This window comes from Sinohyriopsis cumingii, unplaced genomic scaffold (assembly GCF_028554795.1).
Source record: "Sinohyriopsis cumingii isolate HCF-2022 unplaced genomic scaffold, ASM2855479v2 utg000160l, whole genome shotgun sequence".
NCBI classification, from domain to species: Eukaryota; Metazoa; Mollusca; class Bivalvia; order Unionida; family Unionidae; genus Sinohyriopsis; species Sinohyriopsis cumingii.
Window position 1 is genome coordinate 10225676 of NW_028315873.1, and position 20779 is coordinate 10246454.

General features: G+C 37.3%; 1 protein-coding gene across 1 annotated transcript; it reads right to left on the bottom strand.

Moving 5' to 3' along the window:
• LOC149774762 (E3 ubiquitin-protein ligase TRIM45-like) lies at window positions 1-1653 on the bottom strand. The gene has a single exon (XM_089944881.1). It carries the CDS (start codon window positions 1567-1569, stop codon window positions 712-714), a length of 858 nt encoding a protein of 285 aa, XP_089801007.1. The 5' UTR covers window positions 1570-1653; the 3' UTR covers window positions 1-711.
• Between the last annotated feature and the right edge of the window lie 19126 nt (window positions 1654-20779).

The window sequence follows — 20779 nt, forward strand, 5'->3', positions numbered from 1 at the left end:
TCCAGTAATTGTATCCTTCAGCATTTCCATCAGACACAACGATTTTCCCATTTCCAGCAGCAGCTATTCCATCATATTGATATCTTGTAGTTATCTTTCCAGTGGGTGTGATCTTCCCATCCCTGACAGATAGAAATTGGACTGTGTTTAGTGCTGGTAAAGTCACAGCCACCATATCAGTATCATTGACAACACAGATCTCGCAAGGGCCACATGGCAGTTTGTAGGTGGTCATGGAGTTGTCGGAGGAGTTCAGCAGACATATTTAATTGTTGTTATAATCTGTTAGCATCACATAACCTGTGTACAAATATGTGATACCTGTATAGTTTGGTAGTGAATCATCATTATCTTCGATTTCAATAATTCTATCTCTCTGAACCAGATAGTGTCTGGGGGGCTTCCTGATATATGGAACAGACAGTCTTTGGAGCTCTGTTTTGCTTGTTATCTTTGCCAAATTATCTGGGCTTGTTGACAGTATTAGCTGGAATTGGGGATTCATTTCCAACAGGACTCTAGTGGTCTCTGTCTTTGTATACTTTTCTTGGATCTGATCCAAGTATGAAGTTAATTGTGACATCATCTTTTCTGTCATAAGAAACACCTGCGTTTCTGTACCATATTTCTTAACTGTTTCTAGGAGTGTATATGAATTTCTAATTGAGTTGATAAGGCATTGACAACGGTGATTCTCTTCCTGTTTTTTTATTATTTCTTCTTTGCAAATTCTATGACCTTCATCTTTACTTTTGTCTCCAGTTTATCAAGGACATCATTTATTTTCTTTCTCAGCTCTCTGATTTGCTTGGTCAAATCATTCACCTGGGTCTCAAGAAGACTGATGTTGGACTCACTGACTTCTGTAAACTTTATAAGATGAGTCTCGATTATTTTCATCTGTTCATTTATACTGTCGGAGTCAATTTCATGCAGTAGAATTGGCAATTCTTTCTTTAAGTCAGAAACATTGGTACAGTTTCTGTGGGTGACAATACAACATTTACTACAACAAGCAGTCTTGTGATCCTTGCAATAGAAATCAATCGCCTCCCCATCGTGTTCAATGCAACTGAACCCTTTTGCAAACTTCATTACGTTGTCTGGATTGCTCGCAAATTCTTCCACTGAAATTACCACATGATTTCTAGAAAACTTTTGATTTCGATGAACTACTGAACAGTTTTTACACATTGCCTCCTCACAAACCACGCAGATGTCTTGTGCCTGGCTTGAAATTCCTGCAGAGTGACAAGCATCACAAGGCTGGTCTACTTTCACTTTACTATCACTTAGTATGGACTGTAAAATCACATTAATTGGAAATTGGGATGCCAAGCTTGCGTCAGCTTTACCTTGTTTTGAAAAGCAAACTTCTTGTCTACAAATTGGACACTCGATTGGCGCTAGTGTCTTTAATTTTTCATCTTGGGACGATAAGTAATCCTGTAAGCATGCTTCACAGAAAGAGTGCATGCACGGTAACTGTCTTGGACTCTTGAAATCACCCAGACAAATGGGACACTTTTGCTTCTCATCGGTTTGAAAATCAGCTCTGGACGCTGCCATGGTCACTTTCGTCAAGCTAGATGATATCTCGTCCTTATATTAGATTTTTTATATCCGTTCTTTTTTGTTTGCTTCCACCACAACCCCTAGTCGTTTTGAATATATTTCTTCCGGGTCGAATCTTCTCCTGTATACGTGTCGGCGCTAGTCTGGTTCCCTGCTTCGTATGCCCGTGGTTGTGCCGGATGCTTTGGTATCTTGGACTATACGGTTTTGACGCACTGACGGTGGTAAAGGCCAGTTTCGCATATTGGAATTTCTTAACTTAAGGGTATGGTGTGAGTTCTTGAGCTATTATTGTGCAATAGTTAAAGAGATGGATATATTTGTGAACTATGTGTTTTAGGCTTGTGTTGTTCTTGAAATTGATGAGAGGCATGTCCACCTCTCATAATCACTGCACAATATGTAGCCATTGAAATAACAATAACCGGCCAGGAAGTAGAGTTAGCCACCCATAGCAGTAGACACGTGGGTTCAAGGCAAGTAGAATATCTCAAAAAAAACGGCTTGGATGACAAATATTCTGAATTTCATCAAGCCATTTAGTAGACCATGCTTTTCAAAATTATCACCCAGGGAAAGGGCTTGCGTTTGCACTGTGAGTACCACATGCTGTCAAAAATGGCCTTCGGATGTGAAGAATGCATGTATAAAATGGGGGGTTGGGGTGTATAAACATTTTTTCTTCTCAGAACTTAAACAGACTTGTCAGGTCAAGTGTGTCATATGATTATGTTGTGCTTCATAATACATATCCGAAAGTATGGACTGTTTTACCTCATTTATTTTTTATTATAATGACTTTTTATATTAGATGCATGCAACATTAATTTTATACATAAAACTGGCCCCAGCCCCCTAAGCACTTACTTTCACCTTTTCAGAAATATACTTCTTTCATAGTGATATATCTCATTACTTGTAATCATTATTTAATTTAGCAAAGTATAGGTAAGAAATATATTCCCTTGTACTTTTCTTAATGAGCTTTCATCCAGACAATCCTTCATCACCTGTTTATTAAAGTATGCATGTGTATCTGTGATTTGGATTTTTAGTGTATCTTTGACAATTTTTCAGTCATATCGCTACTATGTCTGAAGTGTGGCAGTTTACAGTGATGTCTAGCACTGCAGCATAATGCTGCAGACATGTAGTATGATGTCCCACCCACTTACATTATCCTGACATCAGGATGACCAGCCCTAACACTAACGACTTAATGCTGAGCGCCAAGTGAGGAAGCTGTTAGTACCATTTTTGTAAATCTTTGGTATGACTTGGCTGGGGATTGAACCCATGTCCTCTCACATCCGTGGCGGATTAAAGTATTCAATTTTGCTGCATGTAAATCTTTCCTGAACACACTTGCATACAGTTAGACCCATAACCGCATTTGGTAAATAACAATATCTAGTGCGAAATTCAAACTGGCCTCAGGACAGAGGGTTTGTGCTATTCCATGAGGATTAATACATCACAAAACATAGGATTTGATCCGGAAATATTATGTTCATATCGCCAAAGGAACCCGTCCGCCGACTATAGCTCAACAGTTGCAATAAAATACTGGTAAATGTATAAAATTTACACTGCTCAGGGCTCAGTAAATTCCATAGCCTCATGTCCCGGACTAGTCATTTTTGAAGTCGGACAAGTAAAATTTTCCAAGTCGTTAGTCCGGGACAAGTGCTTTTTAGAAAAGTCAGGCTAATGCTTATTTTCTTGCTTTAATCACTATATCTGGCTTTATTTGGCCTAGCATGCCCTCCGGGCGTACTGAATACTTGATTCTACCCCTCTTCGTGTATACATGTACATCCTGTTACCGCTTCACTGCATATTGGGCTAAGCGACCAAATTATCAGCAAATCAAAACACATCAGGAATCGGTTCACAATTAATACTTCCAGTTCAGTTCCCACAAATGTAGTTCTAGTCTCTTTTTAGAACATTTGTTCCTCTCTCATTTGGGTGATGATAGAAGAGTTTTATTTATGCATTTTTGGTAGGGATTTAAAGGTAACTGTTTATTCTTGATAATATGAGCTCAGGGTGTTGTTGTCTGTGTGTATTTCGGCGACAGTGCACAGTGAGTAATAAGGCCTTGGTGATGATCCGGTAGTGAAATCTGTGTTCTGTTTACATGCTGCTATGTTGACAGTCCAACATCTAAAAAAAGAACAGGTCAACCTTTGACGAGTACTTCACTGTGAAGTCATCTTTGAAGGTAATTTAGATTAACATATGATTTGCATTGATTGTCACACAGTGGAAAGGTCAATAATGAGAAACAAATGTTGAGAACATATAGTAAAATTAATTGTGTCCTATGTCCTGTCAGGGAAGCATTGATTCAACTTTAAATTGCTATAAATTTTGTATTATTAATGATACACACATTATATTTTCACACCATGTGTATATTGACTGTACGAATCAGAAAATATAATTTAAATTTTAAAAATTTAATTAATGTTTGTAAAAATTAATTTAAAACAATTAAAACTTTAAAAATAATTTTTTTCTCTATAAATTCACAGAAATGGTATCTGTTGGAGATGACATTCATTATTATTAGCAGCAATGTATTCCTACACCATATAGATGTTGCAATGGAGGATTTGTTTCAAAGCCTGTCAGCAAAAATTTCATTGAACTCTGTAATAGCACATAATAGTGTTTGTAAAATATGGACAGGAAATGTAACAGCTCATGGATTATATGGCCTATTGTCATATAACGATCCCGTGACAAACACATGGAAGAAAAAACATGTTCACAGACTTGAACTGATGGTGAAGTTGAGAAGTCTGACTATACCAAAGGAGCTGGATGCATCCCATTTATGCCATAATAGTTTCTTTGTGATTGTGGATCATCTGGTTCTAGAGCATCATTCCATTAACAATAATAGGCATTATTGCAAAGGTTATGGTCATTGCATTGGCCATGGTGACTATCCAGACTGCATGATAAAGTTGAAAGGTATAATGATATATCCTTTACACCCACCTACATCCATATCAATTTATGTCTGGCATGGAAGGAAGGATGGATGGATGTGTTGAGTAACAAGGAGAAAGAAAAGAGTGTGGTCTTTATTTTAGTAGACCATGGTGGTATGACAGTGCTTTCTTAAACACATTCCTCCCTTCCTTCCTTCCTTCAGCTAGTCTAGTAAGTCATGTCTTGTCATGTCATGTCATGTTATTTTAATTTTGATTTTTTAAAATCTTTATTTTGCTTTCTAATTTCTTTATTTGTGTCTTCATATTCAGAGAAAACTGTTTCGACCTCTCCATAGGTCTCATCAGGTGGTAGTAAGTAACACAACTGCACATAACATGCTTTGTGTTACCTACGGATTCCCCACTACAGTTTTCCTTTCTGTACACTGTGTTCTTCATTGTGTATTTAAGCACTTTCATTTTGCAATGGAATTAAGATAACTTTTTCTGTCTGCAGTGTCCATTGGCTCCTGCTAAACCTTTGCATAGGAGTGATCGCCCTTGGTATCTAGCAGTCCTTTGAAGTAGTCAGACTTCCTATTGCCTTGCTGTGTCCTGTACCTCAGATGGGCCTTTATCATATTTCCTCGTCTTGCTAGAATAGGTTTCCTGGTTTGTGGATGCTTTTGATACAACTGATGGTAAGTGCTGTCTTTTTCAATTGTCTCCAGTGATCTCAGAGTCCTTGTTGAAAGTTTACCTCCCAAGTGTGTCACTTTTATTTTCAGTGATGATCTCAGGCTGTTATTGAGTCTGTGTATTGTTGAATGCACTCTTGCCTCAAAGTTTCTGGAATAGTTAACATTTTTAGGTAATGAAACACTGATCTGTTCACTGCCTCACATTTCTGTGTCTTTGTGTTCAGTCGCAATCTTTCTTCAACATCACAGGAGAGTTTCATTTTCAGAACTTCTAGCAGGATGTTCTTATCATTTTCTGTCATGTTGAGATGAGTCATTTGATGAGGGCCCAGGTATGCTGATCGCATCCACCAGCTGTTAGTACTTCCTCCCCCCCCCCCCCCAGACCTTTGAATAATGCCGGAATTTGGAGCAGTCCCCTGAATAACAGCGCAGAGTGGCATCCAATACTTGGGGAAGTTGACATTTAATTTTTGTAACATCACCACTGTTGTCCTCCATCATTTGTTTGAAGATTAAACCGCAACGTGCTTTAATGTCTTGGCTGACAATTTTCTGTTTGAGCCTTTTTCCTTCTCTTGTTCTTATTCCTGGAAACATGTTTTCACTAAATATTGCAGAATTACACTGTTTGAACTGTAAACGACCCAGATGGATGGGATCCGACAGTCTTTCTACTTTCCACATTGGATGCAGAATGGTGTAAGCATTTTGGAAGCCAGCACCAGACTGTGTATCTCCATCTGTTGTTGCATGTCTAATGAGAATCTCTTGCAGCACAAACTTGTTTCCCATTTCTCTTGCCATTTCATACTCTGAATGTGGTGCAACTGGTGACAGATTTGCTGTGCAGTCAACATGGCCTCCTGGACATTTCACATCAAAACCTTTCCCCTTCAGCCGTGCTCCAGTCCAACACAGCTTGTTTTCTATCTTGTTACCTTTCATTGACAAGTTCTGGTTTAATTGCTTCACATCTGATAAGGAAAACCATTGCTGTTTATGACAAAGAAATGGAGAGACTTTGCCATGGAACAAAATTTGTCAACTTCAGGTTTTAAATTTCATTAAAATTTAAGTTAAATTTAAATTTTCATATCAAAATATGTATTATTTTTTTAAATTGAATTTTGTAAGAAAGTTAAACAGTCAAGTTTAATTTCTAGTAATTTCCAGATTGGTGTTAGAACTAAAAACTAATTACAGTTTATTTGAAGTGTTTACCTTGATTAGCAAAATCACAATTAAACTTCAAGTTTTGTGCCTTTTTGAAATTCGGCCATTTGGAATTGGCTTGTGCTTGTGTTACAGTGGTGTCAGCCAAAAGCCTGTATCTGTCCTATTCATGGACGAAATTCCTTAAAACTTTGCAGCAGTATTTAAGAGACATTGATTTGATCACAGATGCAAGTTTTGTCCATGGAGGTGAAATTGTCTAACCCTGTCAGAAATTGGTTCACAATTAATACTTCCAGTTCAGTACCCACGAATGTAGTTCTAGTCTATTTTTAGGACATTTTTTCCTCTCTCATTTTGGTTGTGATAGAAGAGTTTTATTTATGCATTTTTGGTAGGGATTTAAAGGTAACTGTTTATTCTTGATAATATGAGCTCAGGGTGTTGTTGTAAGTATTTCGGCGACAGTGCACAGTGAGTAATAAGGCCTTGGTGATGATCCGGAAGTGAAATATGTGTTCTGTTTACATGCTGCTATGTTGACAGTCCAGCATCTAAGAAAGGAGTAGGTCAACCTTTGATGAGAACTGCACCGTGAAGTCATCTTTGAAGGTATTTTATTTTAACATATGATTTGTATTGATTGTCACACAGTGGAAAGGTCAGTACTGAGAAACAAATGTTGAGAACATATAGTAAAAATAATTGAGTCCTATGTCCTGTCAAACAAAAGAAAGCCAGTATGATCAATTAGCAGTGTTATAAGCGGTTTTGTTGCAATGAGTTTACTCAATCCAGATCATTAAATTAATGAAAGTTACTTTTCCAACACCAGTGTTGGTTTCCTTTATGAACTGATTAAATGACAGTAATGATTCTTTAATTTATAATTGATTATACAGATGATTAACTTGCACGTGCGATATTGTGTTTGAAGCGAAACAATTACGCTAATTAATTAGCTGTTTCAGTTCGTATTTAAAAGAGAAAATTGATGTTATGATCACTTTAGAAGTAGTTGTCAAGCAAGCTGATAGTGACTGTGTGGATAAAACGAGTTTGCTAAATTATTTTTGCAAGGAAGGTAATAACGGCGATTCGGCGAAGGTAAATTTGTTTGAAAATGGAGGGATAAAACGTAAGACGGATTCTGAGTGTGTGGTTGTTATTTCTGAGTGTGAACGAGGATTTACTTAATCAAGACTTCTTTAAGGAATTCCTTAAACCAAAAGAGCTTACAAATGCTAATGAACATTTCTGCAAATGGACAAAAGCTTGAGGACTTTAACCCAGACACAGCAATCAACTGATGACTTAGTACTGATGCAGGTGGCAGACATATACATGGACATATTTTCAAATCCATCAGCTAAAACATATATACATGAACCTGAAAAAGCCAAATGTATAAACAACCAGCGTTTTTGAAAAAGTAAATTCTTTTAAGAAATAATTATGTTGTAAATTATTATTTTTCTCTTTTTCTTCTATGGATTACATCTCATCAAATATCGGCAAGTGATTACCATTTTGGGACCAGTTAAAAGTAAGGTGGGACTAGTGAAGAGAAAGGTGGGACTAGTGAATTTTCTGAAACCACTTGTCCTGGACTAGTGGTTAAAAAATAAATTGGCTCAGCCCTGCTGATATGTGCATACAAAATTGTCTGCAGATTTTTGCAGGTTTTAATGACTAGGCAATATCATCCCCTAAAAAGCCAGTCAGTATTATTACAGCTGTGGGCTGTAGCATACTAACTTGGAATGGGAGAGGGGCAGATGGGATGATTGTCTCGGGCACCAGAGATCTTGGGGCCGTCATTGTCACCCTGTTTGCCATTTATTTATATATGCACCACTGGGTATGGGGCTGATTTATCAACCTAAAATTTAACATAATCTTTATTTTGTCACAGATTTTGTCACAGTAGCTAAAATCAAACTGGGCAAATCAGGTTCGTATTATGATAAAAGAGTTTACTTATAAAAAAATAGATTTAGTATAAGATTGTTTCCAATGAGTGTTAATGTACAGAACCTCAATCTTTTAATATACTGCTTTCTAAAACTTTAAAACTGGTGTGCATCCTTCCTTCGCTATGAAAGTACAATTTCTTATCATGTTACAAGTTTGTTTTAAATAAGAAATAATATACAGTATGCTGATTTAGTTATATCATAAAATTATGTTTCATGCAAATTTACACAAGTTATAAGGAAAATTAATATATGAATTAAAACAAATTCAAACAAATAATTACAATCGCATATCAATAAAATTGCATGAGATTGAGATAAATACCTTGTGCTTTCGAGACTCTTTTGCTTTATTTGTACTAGAATCTCCATGTAACTTTAACTTTCGTGTCATTCATACTAACACACACACATCACTTGGACAAATTTTAACGAGAAATACTTCCTACTAATCTCGGAGTCAACACCTTCCCTTCTGCAGAAAAACTTGAACTAATTGTTCAAGGGAGAACACTGAAAACACATTGAATGTAATCTGGGAAACACACACACACACACCTTATTTAGCTTAGCCAATCAAAATTACACTTATCTAACAGCCGAAAATTAACACACGCCTATCCAAGTTGAGTAATTACTCATATTTCCTCTCTTTATTAATGAACCAATTTCTGGAAAGCTTCATTTTATGATACTTATTTCAACTGGTACAAATATTTTCTCGGCATTGTTTCAACTATGTTATTTATTTATACTTAAATCCCCAAATTCACCTTACCTTGTCAGTCTGTCTGACCATTAGCAACGTACTCTAATTAAATATCAATCATGCAACAAGCAAGGGGCATTAAACTCCATAGCCTAATGATATAATGCAGTACCTAAACCCATTCGTCATTGTAATTTGTTATGTGTCGACACTGACATTGCAAAATTTACTCAGTTATGTGTTGCCACAACATTTTACAAAATTCACACTGTTCATATAATAATGAAAAAAAGGATATGAAAATATTACTAATGACAAAATCCATATAAAACTTTATTCATGATGTACAACTTTCTGAACAGTGTTACTGATGAATTTATCTGCTGTGAGAAACATGACAAACACGTGTTGTATAGCAGATTAGATGCTTATTATGGTGAGAAGTTAATTTGCCTCATCAGAATAGCTGATAAGGATTTTTATGAGGACTTACTAATAAAAAAAAGAGACTTAGTGAAATGCAGATTTTTTCTTCTTCATAGCTTAGATCTTTGTTTCATTGCACGAATGAGAATAATAGGATTTTCGACAAATGTTTCCGTCTGCATGACTTGATGTTGATCATTGTATAGAAATGTGTTGTGACTGCAACGCGACATGCTGTCTTGATAACTGAGCTGATGACAGAGCGTCGAAAAATGGGAGTGTCATATTAGGGTCATAGTGTCTGACGAATTCGGATCTAAAAACTAAGACGACTGTGACCTGTTGATTTTTGTCAACCGAAGAGCCTTCTGTGGGAGTCATTCGAATGCTGTGGTGCCAGTCATGATTGTATTGGTTGATGAGGTCTGGCAGGAAATCAAAGTATAGTTTAGTGTTATCTCTGGCGAATCTTTTCCACGTGCGATTTTTGAGAGTTCTGTTGAACCATTAGACGATGGATGAATTTATGATATTGTGTGTACTGTACAAGATGATGTTAATTTTTGTAAGCCAGTCTGAAATGGTTTTGTTATAAAATTCAGAACCATGATCTGCCCATAATTTATTGGGTTTGCGTTTACCCACAATTTTATCAAGGGCCTCAATTATATAATTTCCTTTTTTGTTTTTGAGAGGAATTCCCCAGGCATATTTACTAAACACATTAATGACCGTCATGAGATATTTAAAATGATCGTTGTGCGCACCGTAATCTCTCATATCAATGAAATTTGTCTACCATATATCGTCTGGGGCAAGTGCAATAACTTTGCGTTGCTGAAAATGCTTGTGTATGGGCTTATACCTTATACAGTTATTATGCCAGTTCCGAAAGATCTTCTGGTGTACTATGTACACTCACGCCCAACGTATGTTGGGTGCCAATGATGCAAGAGCTCTACACGTTCTCTGAAGTTTGTTGGTCTGGTTTCTTTAAAGTCCATCAGTATGACTCGGTCGCATCCCGCTTTGTCATTGGAATGATCTCCGTAACATATATAGTATTGCATCGCGATGGCATCGACACTGTTGTAAAGCTCCTGACCTGGCAGTAACTGATTGTTTTCATCCAGTTGCTGTTCCAGTGGGTTCCACGGTTCGATGTATTTATATCGTGGCAACGTCCATCCTCCGCTAGGTCTTGGAAGTTTTTCGATTCGAGCGTGAACAGCCATGGCTCTGCGGAGACTTTGGTGTTGTCTGCAACATTTGTAGGTCTTCACAGCTTGTGTTGAGATCGCAATGTCAGCAGAGATACATTTGTTATACAGATCAACTCTACAATTATAGAGAAAAGTTACTACTATAATTGCTTTTTTAGATCTTGATCATGAGGCGATTATTTTTCGAAACCGCCTTGACGGGGTCGACATTCTTCGTTTTGGCCTTGCACTTAAGACACCACGAGTTCATATAGATATATTAAGAATGTACATTATTTTGGAAAATACTGTGTATTTTCTAGAGCTAAAATGGTTTCAACGGGGTTTCTTCCTTTAAGCTTGCTCTGGATGTAGTCGATGCAGTACTATCGCTGACGCCCTGAATTTGCAATGATTGGTACACAGCTCCTCTGTGCGCTGTTTGATGAAAATGCACGACTTCATCGGGAGGAGGTAACCAAACAAATCAAGATACTTGACATTGCTGCGGTGGCGATCGTTGATGACGGTTACCCAATGAGTGCCATGTCCATCATGCTAATTGTGAAGGTTAATAACGCAGCTCTCGTCAGATGTGATGTTCCCGGGAAGTTGGTTTTTAGAAAAGACGCCATGGAAATGTTTAACGTTGTTTGCTAAAAGGTTTTTGAGGTCGATGGTGCTTAAGACCTTTTCTTTCTCATTCATTTACCACGAGTGGTTCCCGGAAGCTGGAGGCCTTTTCCGATACAGAGTAGTCCTGGCAGCAAAGATCCAGAGATTCCTGCTAAAAGGGATTCGATGGAGCCTCCTTATTCAGATAGCTGTGACGCTGCCAGGTTCAGAACGATTACTTTTGTGCAGCTGTATGTCTATCTGCCTGTGAAGTTCGCTGTCTCGATTGGTGGCCACTCTCCATGACGAGTGGTCAACTCAGGTCATGAGCTGCAGCAAATTGTTGCATGTAAATTCGGTTCTGTTCGAAGTAGAGTTTCTTGGTGAATCTGGTCAGTGTCGATTCCAGTTCGAACATGTGAGTCGTCTAGTGAGTGATATTGGGCATCCACATCGACAACCACGTCGGTGGGAGCTGTGGATCTGTGAATGAGCTGATCAGCAGAATCTCTTTTCACCACCAGCGTATGCTTGACTCCTCAGAAGACCACGTGGATATCTCGACACATGCGGAAGATACGACTGAGGGGACGAAGCATGAAGATCTCGTGGTTGTTTCAATGTGAGCACGCCGAGCTGCAAATCAGACATTGTAAGTAACTTGACATACAGTTTTAAAGTTAGTCCTGAAATTAACTCCGTTGACAGTAACTGCATTGCCTACAGGAATCTCAGGAAGCATGTCTGAAGCGGAGAACTTGGTATATCCATCACGGAATTCGTCAGACGTTGATCCAAAATGTACTACATCACACACAACGATGACACCTTGATAAAAAAAGCCAAAGGAGTCAAGTAGCCTGTCACTTCCAGAATAGCTACTCACCATCATTATTTGCAAGCACTGCAAAGCTATATCCAATATTACTCAATGAGAACGTTCCGTTCACAACGACACCACCGATCCACCATGCCCATCAACAGAAAACGATTACGTCCATTCGATAATAAGTGATAACCCACGGATGGCATTCACATACTAACACATGGATATTATTGCACTCAATCGGTCGGAAGTTAATCAGAACTCACCACTTTTTACATAGATCGGAAGTGGTTCAGAACCTCCATCACTCAGTCTATGTCCATGGGGACTCTATGCCACTCTTTTATCACTAAGTGATAAATTGTGGTCCAGTCAACCCATTTATATACTACTTACATGCATATTGTATAAATTGAATAGTATATTAATGATTATTTATATGAATGTTCTGTATTTCTTAATGACTACAATGGTGTTTTAAACTTTAAAATTTTTATATTAGTTAAATCTGGAAACATTTTTTTCTTCCAAATTCATTCAAATAAATTATTTAATATATTTAGATACCACCACAATTGCATCAAGTTCCGATCCGGTGGCCTAATGGTTAGAACGTCCATCTCGGATGTGGGAGGTTGAGGATTAGAACCTCGGCTTGTACAAGCTAATTTGCTAATATATGCTTTGTTGTCTCTTGTGTCGCTTCAGGTGGAATATTTACTATGCGCATGAAAAGCACGTTCCTACCTGATGTCGCCAAATCGCTGCTTTACAGACTATACGTACGATTCATTCTCCGACAATCCAACAGTTTTGGTGTTCCTATGGGCCCATGCAGCATTCATTTTTTATTTATTTTGCGGATTTATCCATCTATTGCGGGTTTTATGCATTATTTTACAATTTCTTTCACTTTTTATTACATCCGTTACAGGTCTCTTATTAGCGAAAGTCGGAAGTGTTGGTTGATAATGATGTTTATTTTATTCATATTTCACAATGTTTTGATATAATTATGGTTTAATTATTAACTAAGCATTGTGCATAAGTTCATAATGGGGACATAGGTTTCTGATACGACAGTTATACTGCTTTGTTAGTTACGAAAGTGCTTAACGACCTAGTAATTTCAGTACATTACTTTCTCTGCTTGTGCTAATTTGCTAATATATGCTTTGTTGTCTCTTCTTTTGTCGTTTTAGGTGGAATATTTACTATGCGCATGAAAAGCATGTTCATAGCGACTGTCCTTTCGATACTGAAAGGAAGGAAAGACGGAATAAATCAAGGAAGACAACATATGGTTAATTGTTCGCGATACCGATTCATTTGTGATTGTTCCCCAATTTTAGACAGCCCGTGAGAGGTAAGCCCACCCACCCCCTCGCATGTCCGAGCATGTCCTTCGGACCCATAAGTCCGGGCGCATGGGGTTCATGCCGGATTCGTTGCATCAAACTCTTAATACTGCCGTGCCTTTACTGGCCGTCCTCGCACCGCCAACCGTTCAGCTGACAGCGGCAGTCTCAGCATGGGGACCTAACATGGTCCAGCCAAATAGCTCATACCCGGATCTTAGTGATAGGTCCATCCGTCTAGTCATGCTGCCGACATCGTATCATTACTATACCGGAGATTGATTTCAGTGAGAAATTTGGCCATTTAGCCAGGCTGGTACTGGTGATTGCTGGACTTTCTTATATATCGCCAGCATCAGGGCCGACCACAATTCGTCCACATTGGATCCATTGGATCAAATGCATATTGAAACCACACTGTCGCTGGCAGTCCAGTTGTTTCAGCATGGGGACATTTCAGTAGTCAAAGGGTACACTATATGGACAATGGGAAAATATATTACTGACCACCCCACCCCGACACTATATGAACAAGAGACACTATACGGACAAAATTGATATGATCAAAAGGTTGGGACTGTATACGGACAAAAGGTTGGGGCTATATACTGACAACATTTTTGGACTGTATACAAACAGTAGGACTGGAACAGGTTAGGCGACGTCACGGTACCATAGAGTGGCAACAATGTATCAAGGGTCTTGCCTGAATATGCTCTACTTTAGGTATAGACAAATGCAGTAGAGATATAGACATATATAACACATATACATAGATTGACGAACATCAATCTGTCACACCTAAAATATAAAGTCAACTAAAATAAATTTTTAGGCAAGAGAGCAAATCTTTTCGAGATATATGAGTGGCCCTGTAAAGGTCCTTTGGGTTTCTTTTACCCTCTAATTTCTTCTTTGTATCTTTCTTTGCCACCAACACCTTATATACCCTTTCATATTCTTTTTCTTCTCCTTTTTATCCTCCTTTTCTTCCTTCTCTGCTATCTCCTCTTTTTTCTCTTTTCATTATCTTCTTCTTTTTCAATCTTAGCATTCCATTCTCTCATGCTTTGTTTGTCTTCTGTGTCTTCCTTTTCCACCTTTTCTTCTTTACCGTAACTAGTTCCTTTAATATATCCTTTGATTTTCGCAGATTGCTGATCTCCATCTGAACTCGATGGGGACTGTAGTAATAATCGTCATCTAGTTTCACTAGCGTCTCCTCTATCATTCCCAATATGTCTATAACATCCTGTAACCTCTTCATCTTTCAATATTTTTGTTACCATTGCTGACTATTCAATGCTGAATGGCACGAATGACGAGAGCTCAACTTTATGTCTCAAGCACAGACGTGAAGGAAAACTCCCCTTAAACTTACTTCACATATTATCTACCATCCACACAAATGTAAATGAATGCATACAAACACACATTCTTCTATCCACATAGAAGATAAGCTAAAAAAAGAACCCACACCAATATCTACTATCCACACAGAAGGGAAGCTAAAAAACACACCAATATCTACTATCCACACAGAAGGGAAGCTAAAAACAGACAAATATCAACTATCCACATAGAAAGGAAGGACAAAAAACACACCAATGTTTACTATCCACACAGAAGGGGAGCTACAAAACACACCAATATCTACTATCTACACAAACGTATGCGAACGCATACAAATACAAATACACACACATATCAGTAACGGGGTTAGTGTTTATAGTCACACTGCTCAACATTCACACAAATTGGCAACTTGAATAGTCTCTTTTTTAGAGACCTGGATAGCCCTGAGAAGGACTGTTTTTTTTTTGTCGAACTCCAATGCACTTTTCTTAACGGTGGCACCTCCCTGGTCTTGCGCCACAGACACATTATCGGCTCCAGTCCAGCTCCCAATTCACAGTTGTGGTTGAGAGCGCAGAGGCAGCTTGATTGGCTTCAGCACCCCAGCAAAAAATTCGCACCAAAGAATTGGGTGCTAATTTTAGTAATGAGTGTTCCAAACTCAAGACTGTTAAAGGACTGCAACTCCATCGATAAAACAATGTCTCTAAACATTTTTTTCACTTACAACTAGGATAAGCTCTCATAAGGTTCTTTTTACTAAAACATAACTTACATTATTAACAAAGCCTGTTCAGCCAAACCCATATATACTCTATTTTATCTTCACAAATGTCCAGGCTGGTTCCCATTTTTCCATATCATTAGTACTGTGTGTCCTACCACCCAACTAGCTGTGATTTCTTACCCCCGTCGAAGAAGTTGAGGCACTTTTATTAAGTATTCCCACTCACGCTGTTTTATCATTGAAAACTTGAGAACTAATGATGTTAATTTGAAGAAAAAAATTTTAAAAAATAGAGGCTAGATTTCTTATCCATTACAACACACACGCCGCTGTTGTTTTTTCTGCTGATCTAAGGTTTCCGTCACCGGTGCAAAACGCACATCGAATTCGACCGATTGATGAAAATAAAATTTGTAATGTCATCAGAATATTCTGTTCAAATTAATATTGATTTTGGAAACACTGGATATGACATTTTTGTTTTCAAGACTCACGATAAGTCGGTCTGTTCTGTGCATGGCTTTGAAAAGATGTAATCTTAATCCATCGGGCCATGGAAAAGGCTATGGACTCTTTCTGTCATCATTTCAGTCGAGTAATTGGGTCAGGTTTATAGCTGATTTTTACAAAAAATCAATGTTAAAATACCATAATCTGTTTACAATGTCTTTTTTATGGGGAAACAAATTACTAAACAATTTAGAAACAGACTATATGTTGGGGGATTTCTTGAGAATCCCATTTTTACAGCAAGTTGACATGTTATAGCAGATGACAAATTACATGTGGGACAACTTGTTCCAAAATTATAAATTTGGATTAAGATGCAGTATTATTATAAGTAAACATTTCCATCTTTTAAATAATTTATTTATTTGTAGGATTCTAAAAGACAACTATTAAATAGTTTTTTATTCTGGGTTACAATTTAAAGGCCTGTAGATCAATGCTGAATTTGTACTCGTTTATAAAGGGTATCGTAGACTACATTAGGTTGGGATGGGGTGCTCCCAGTATTATCTTTAATTATTACAGAAGACCCACCCTGGCTCGTTTTTGTTAGAAATTGAAGTAGTGATAGAGATCCAAAGCTCCGAGCCAGCAGTCAGCGGTGCAGACAGTTAAATTACTGAATACATAAAAGGTGACATTCAAATAAACAACAAATTTAATGTCATTCAATAACAGATAGTCCTTCCTCAAATGAAATTCAATATTTAAAACCCTATCACTCATCTTTCACTCGACCAAGTGACGGCCTAGTTCATCACCTGACTTAGTGTGATAGATTTTCCTCCTGTCATGTGTTTCTACTCATCTGTAGTATATATGTCTGGTACCCAGTACCCCTTCAGTCCAACAACCACGTCCTTTAACCCTTCCACTTCTTCCACTTCCGTTCTCTCCTTTTCTTGTCTCCCAGAGACTCGGGACCAACTGTACCAGGGTATTTTTTTTCTCTGTCTCCTACAGCTCCTCCGGTCCCAAAAAGCTTCCTGTCCGAAGCCCCTTTGTAATTCCCAGAATAATAGTGTTTCCCGCCAATTTCGAATGACGTAAGAGTAACTTATAACTTCCATATGTAATTCCTGCAAGATGGATTAGTGACTACTGACCTTTAGTTTCAAGACACTAGATTTAAACTTGCGATTCCAATGGTGTCCACGCCTTTTTCAATTCCGAGTGGATGTCAATTCACCCATGGTGTACATAATTAGCGGACATTGCCCCCTCCCCGGCAGCCTGTCAAGGGTGGATTTACGACCCCCAATTGATGTTCCTTTGAGCCCAACACCGGCAATTCATGATACTTACCTGTGAATCGCACGCAGGCAAATAAGGTGCCAGTAACAAGTTCCTATGGCCATGTTTTATACAAATGGCTTCCCACCCATCCTTTTGATATTGGCTTACAATATCGTAACATGAGCTGCCCGGCCAGCTGTGTACACATCGCTTTGACACTCATTGTTCGCAACATTTATGAAGCGAATAATTAGCCTCAGGGTCAAGCATACACATGTTGCAATCTGGCTATTGTTCCTTCCTTATAACATGACATCATTCATTAATCATAAATGACAGATGAAAAAGCGATAAAAAGGATTAATAGTCAATGTTTTTTAAATGATATTAAAATGGTAGTTTCCTCAGAATCCTTTCTTTTTTCCATTTCTCTCTCATGCGTAAATGACAAAATAAGCGTATTAAAGCGCTTAGCGCTTCTAAAGATTAGGTGCTATACAAAGTCCTCATTATTATTATTATTATTATTATTATTATTATTATTATTATTATTATTATTAATTTGGATTGAGAGAGAAAAATAAATTGTACTGCAAGAATACATGTACAACCAAACTGGACTTGTACCAAGTAACCTACAGTAATCTGGTTCATCGTAACGGTATGTTTACGCTTTCCTTGGGAGCTATCTACAGTGTTCATAATGTCAATGATACATAGATGCAATTGCCAGTGACACTATGCCTATATGTTAAATTTGTCAGTTACGAGGCACACATACTGTATTATGTTTTAATCCTTCGTTGTTGTTTCTTAAACCTATTATAATGTTCTAAAAATCGATTATTAAACATAAAAATGCCCAAATGATTGCCCCTGCCCACCCACTTCTGTTCTCTCTGGATTATCATAGCTAGATAGGAATGAAAATCCATGAAAATACGAGCATTGGGGATTTTCGCCTGTCATATGACAATGTCCCTGGACCTATAAATGATGGTAATGTTAGTCGAGCCATCCAAAGGAGAGAGAGAGAGAGAGAGAAGTGTATAGTCTTTAGAAATGTTAATTAAAGCAGAATAATGACTTAGATGAATTCTCATTATATTAAACTATTTTAAATACATCTAGTTGTTTCATCGTTTCACTTACTTTTTATTCCACACTAATTTCCTTACGCCAGTATGTAAATGCCTGACTGTACAGGTTCAGTGCATAAAAAGCTAACCGTGTTTGCAGTGCACTACTTTCTTCATAAAAACCATATTTGATGTTTAAATCATGAGCATGTCTATTGATTTTATAAATGTAAATAAAAATAGAAGCTGACAATCAACTTTGCATATGTGACTGTGAACAAGAAGAAAATTCGTGGAACTACATTTTGTAGAGGACACACTCGTAGGGATGTGAGGAGTTCATTTGCTCGGTCAATATACAGTTGCCAGAAGCATATCGTAACTCCATTCAAATGCAGATATGTGTATTTGTAAGTGATAAAAGTAAAAGCCTCGTTTCCTTATAATGTAAAATGTATACATCTTGTGGTATATCATTGATACAGCATACATACTATACATATATTCTATATACACGTAAAATTTAATAATATCTTGTGGATGAATCTTTATTAATGTTTTTGTACAGATTCCATACTTTGATAAATATTTCATACTCAATTTTGCTTAAGTTCTGTAAATAGATTTAAACTAACAAGAATTCATATGAGGACTGATGTGATTTGTTTGATGACTTATGACTGTATATTTGATATGATTTTGATGAATATCAGTATTAGCTTATATCATCATGTATTACCCACACATATGTTCTATAATAAGTATGATTTGCATATTAATGACATATTGCATCTGATTGGTTGAGCTTGTTATGTCTCCACATATGGAGACTATATTTCTCATCCGATTTTGATAGCACTTGATAGATAGGTTGATATAATCAAAATCTTGGATTTTTTTTATTGGGAGCAAATATTTTTGCGTTACTAATTAGGTCTTAAAATTAGTCTATAAGAAAATAGTAAAATTGATATGAATTATCATTTAAATAGGTTAAGTAGAATTAAGCGATCATGATGAGCAGTATAAGGTCCACTTGGGCCTCTTGTTTTACATTCTAGCTGGATTTGACCAAAAGGGAATCTCTTGATAAAATTCTGTTTTATGGTGAGTTTTATGACAAAGTGTCTTCTCCTTTTACTCTCAATAGGTTGATATATAGATACATACATACATATACATACAAGCACACAGGTTTATGTACTAATAGTTTATTTGATTTTGTCTTAGTTGGTTTTAATGGCACTTTCAGTACATTACTGGCTATATCATGCGGAGGATATGACACCTAAGTACCTTACAAAGGATACACCAATGCAGTTGACCTTGGTGGGTGTCAAACCACAACCATTGCATGGATGTCAAACCACAACCATTGCATGGATGTCAAACCACAACCATTGCATGGATGTCAAACCACAACCGTTGCATGGGTGTCAAACCACAACCATTGCATGGATGTCAAACCACAACCATTGCATGGATGTCAAACCACAACCATTGCATGGATGTCAAACCACAACCGTTGCATGGATGTCAAACCACAACCATTGCATGAAAAGTCCAGTGCTCTACCAACTGAGCTACCATGGCCAGAAATATTAAAGATGAAACAAACCCAGGCTACTGCTCACGTTAAATTGTGAATAATTAAGGTTGACAGGTAAACTATTCCTTTTGTAGTTGCATGGTGCCAATACAGACCCATTGTCCAACATTTGGATGTCATTAACTATTTGCTTGATCAATGATTGAGAAAAATACCATAATTATGTCATTGAATCTGTGATGCTGAGGTTACTTCACAATCCAAGTTAGATATGCCATTAATTGATTAAAGCCTTTGATTGATTCTGTACCTTCTGTGCTCTAAATTATACTTGAAAATTTTGTGTACATTCTGTATTTTTCAGGATAACTATCTGAGTAGACCAGTTCTCTTTATGATTCAGACCTATTATTTGTTCATTTATGAGAATGACATGTCAGGTATATTGACATATTAGACTCATTGACATATGTATATTGACATACCAGGTACATTGACATATCATGTATATTGACATAGGTATATTGACATGTCAGTTACATTGACATATCAGGTACATTGACATATCAGGTAGACTGACATATCAGGTATACTGACCTATCAGGTATATTGACATATCAGGTATATATACATTTCGGGTATATTGACATATCAGGTACACTGATATATCAGGTATATTGACATGTCAGGTACATTGACATATCTAGTACATAAATAGAGAAAATTAAACAGGAAAGGTGATGGACTGTTCTCAAAAGGTTGATGCTATGATCCCATAATATCATTACAGATTTCAGGATGACCAATTGT

Coding starts and splice junctions, on each gene's coding strand:
- LOC149774762 (XM_089944881.1), bottom strand. CDS start 1,569: ATGGCAGCGTCCAGAGCTGATTTTCAAACCGATGAGAAGCAAAAGTGT.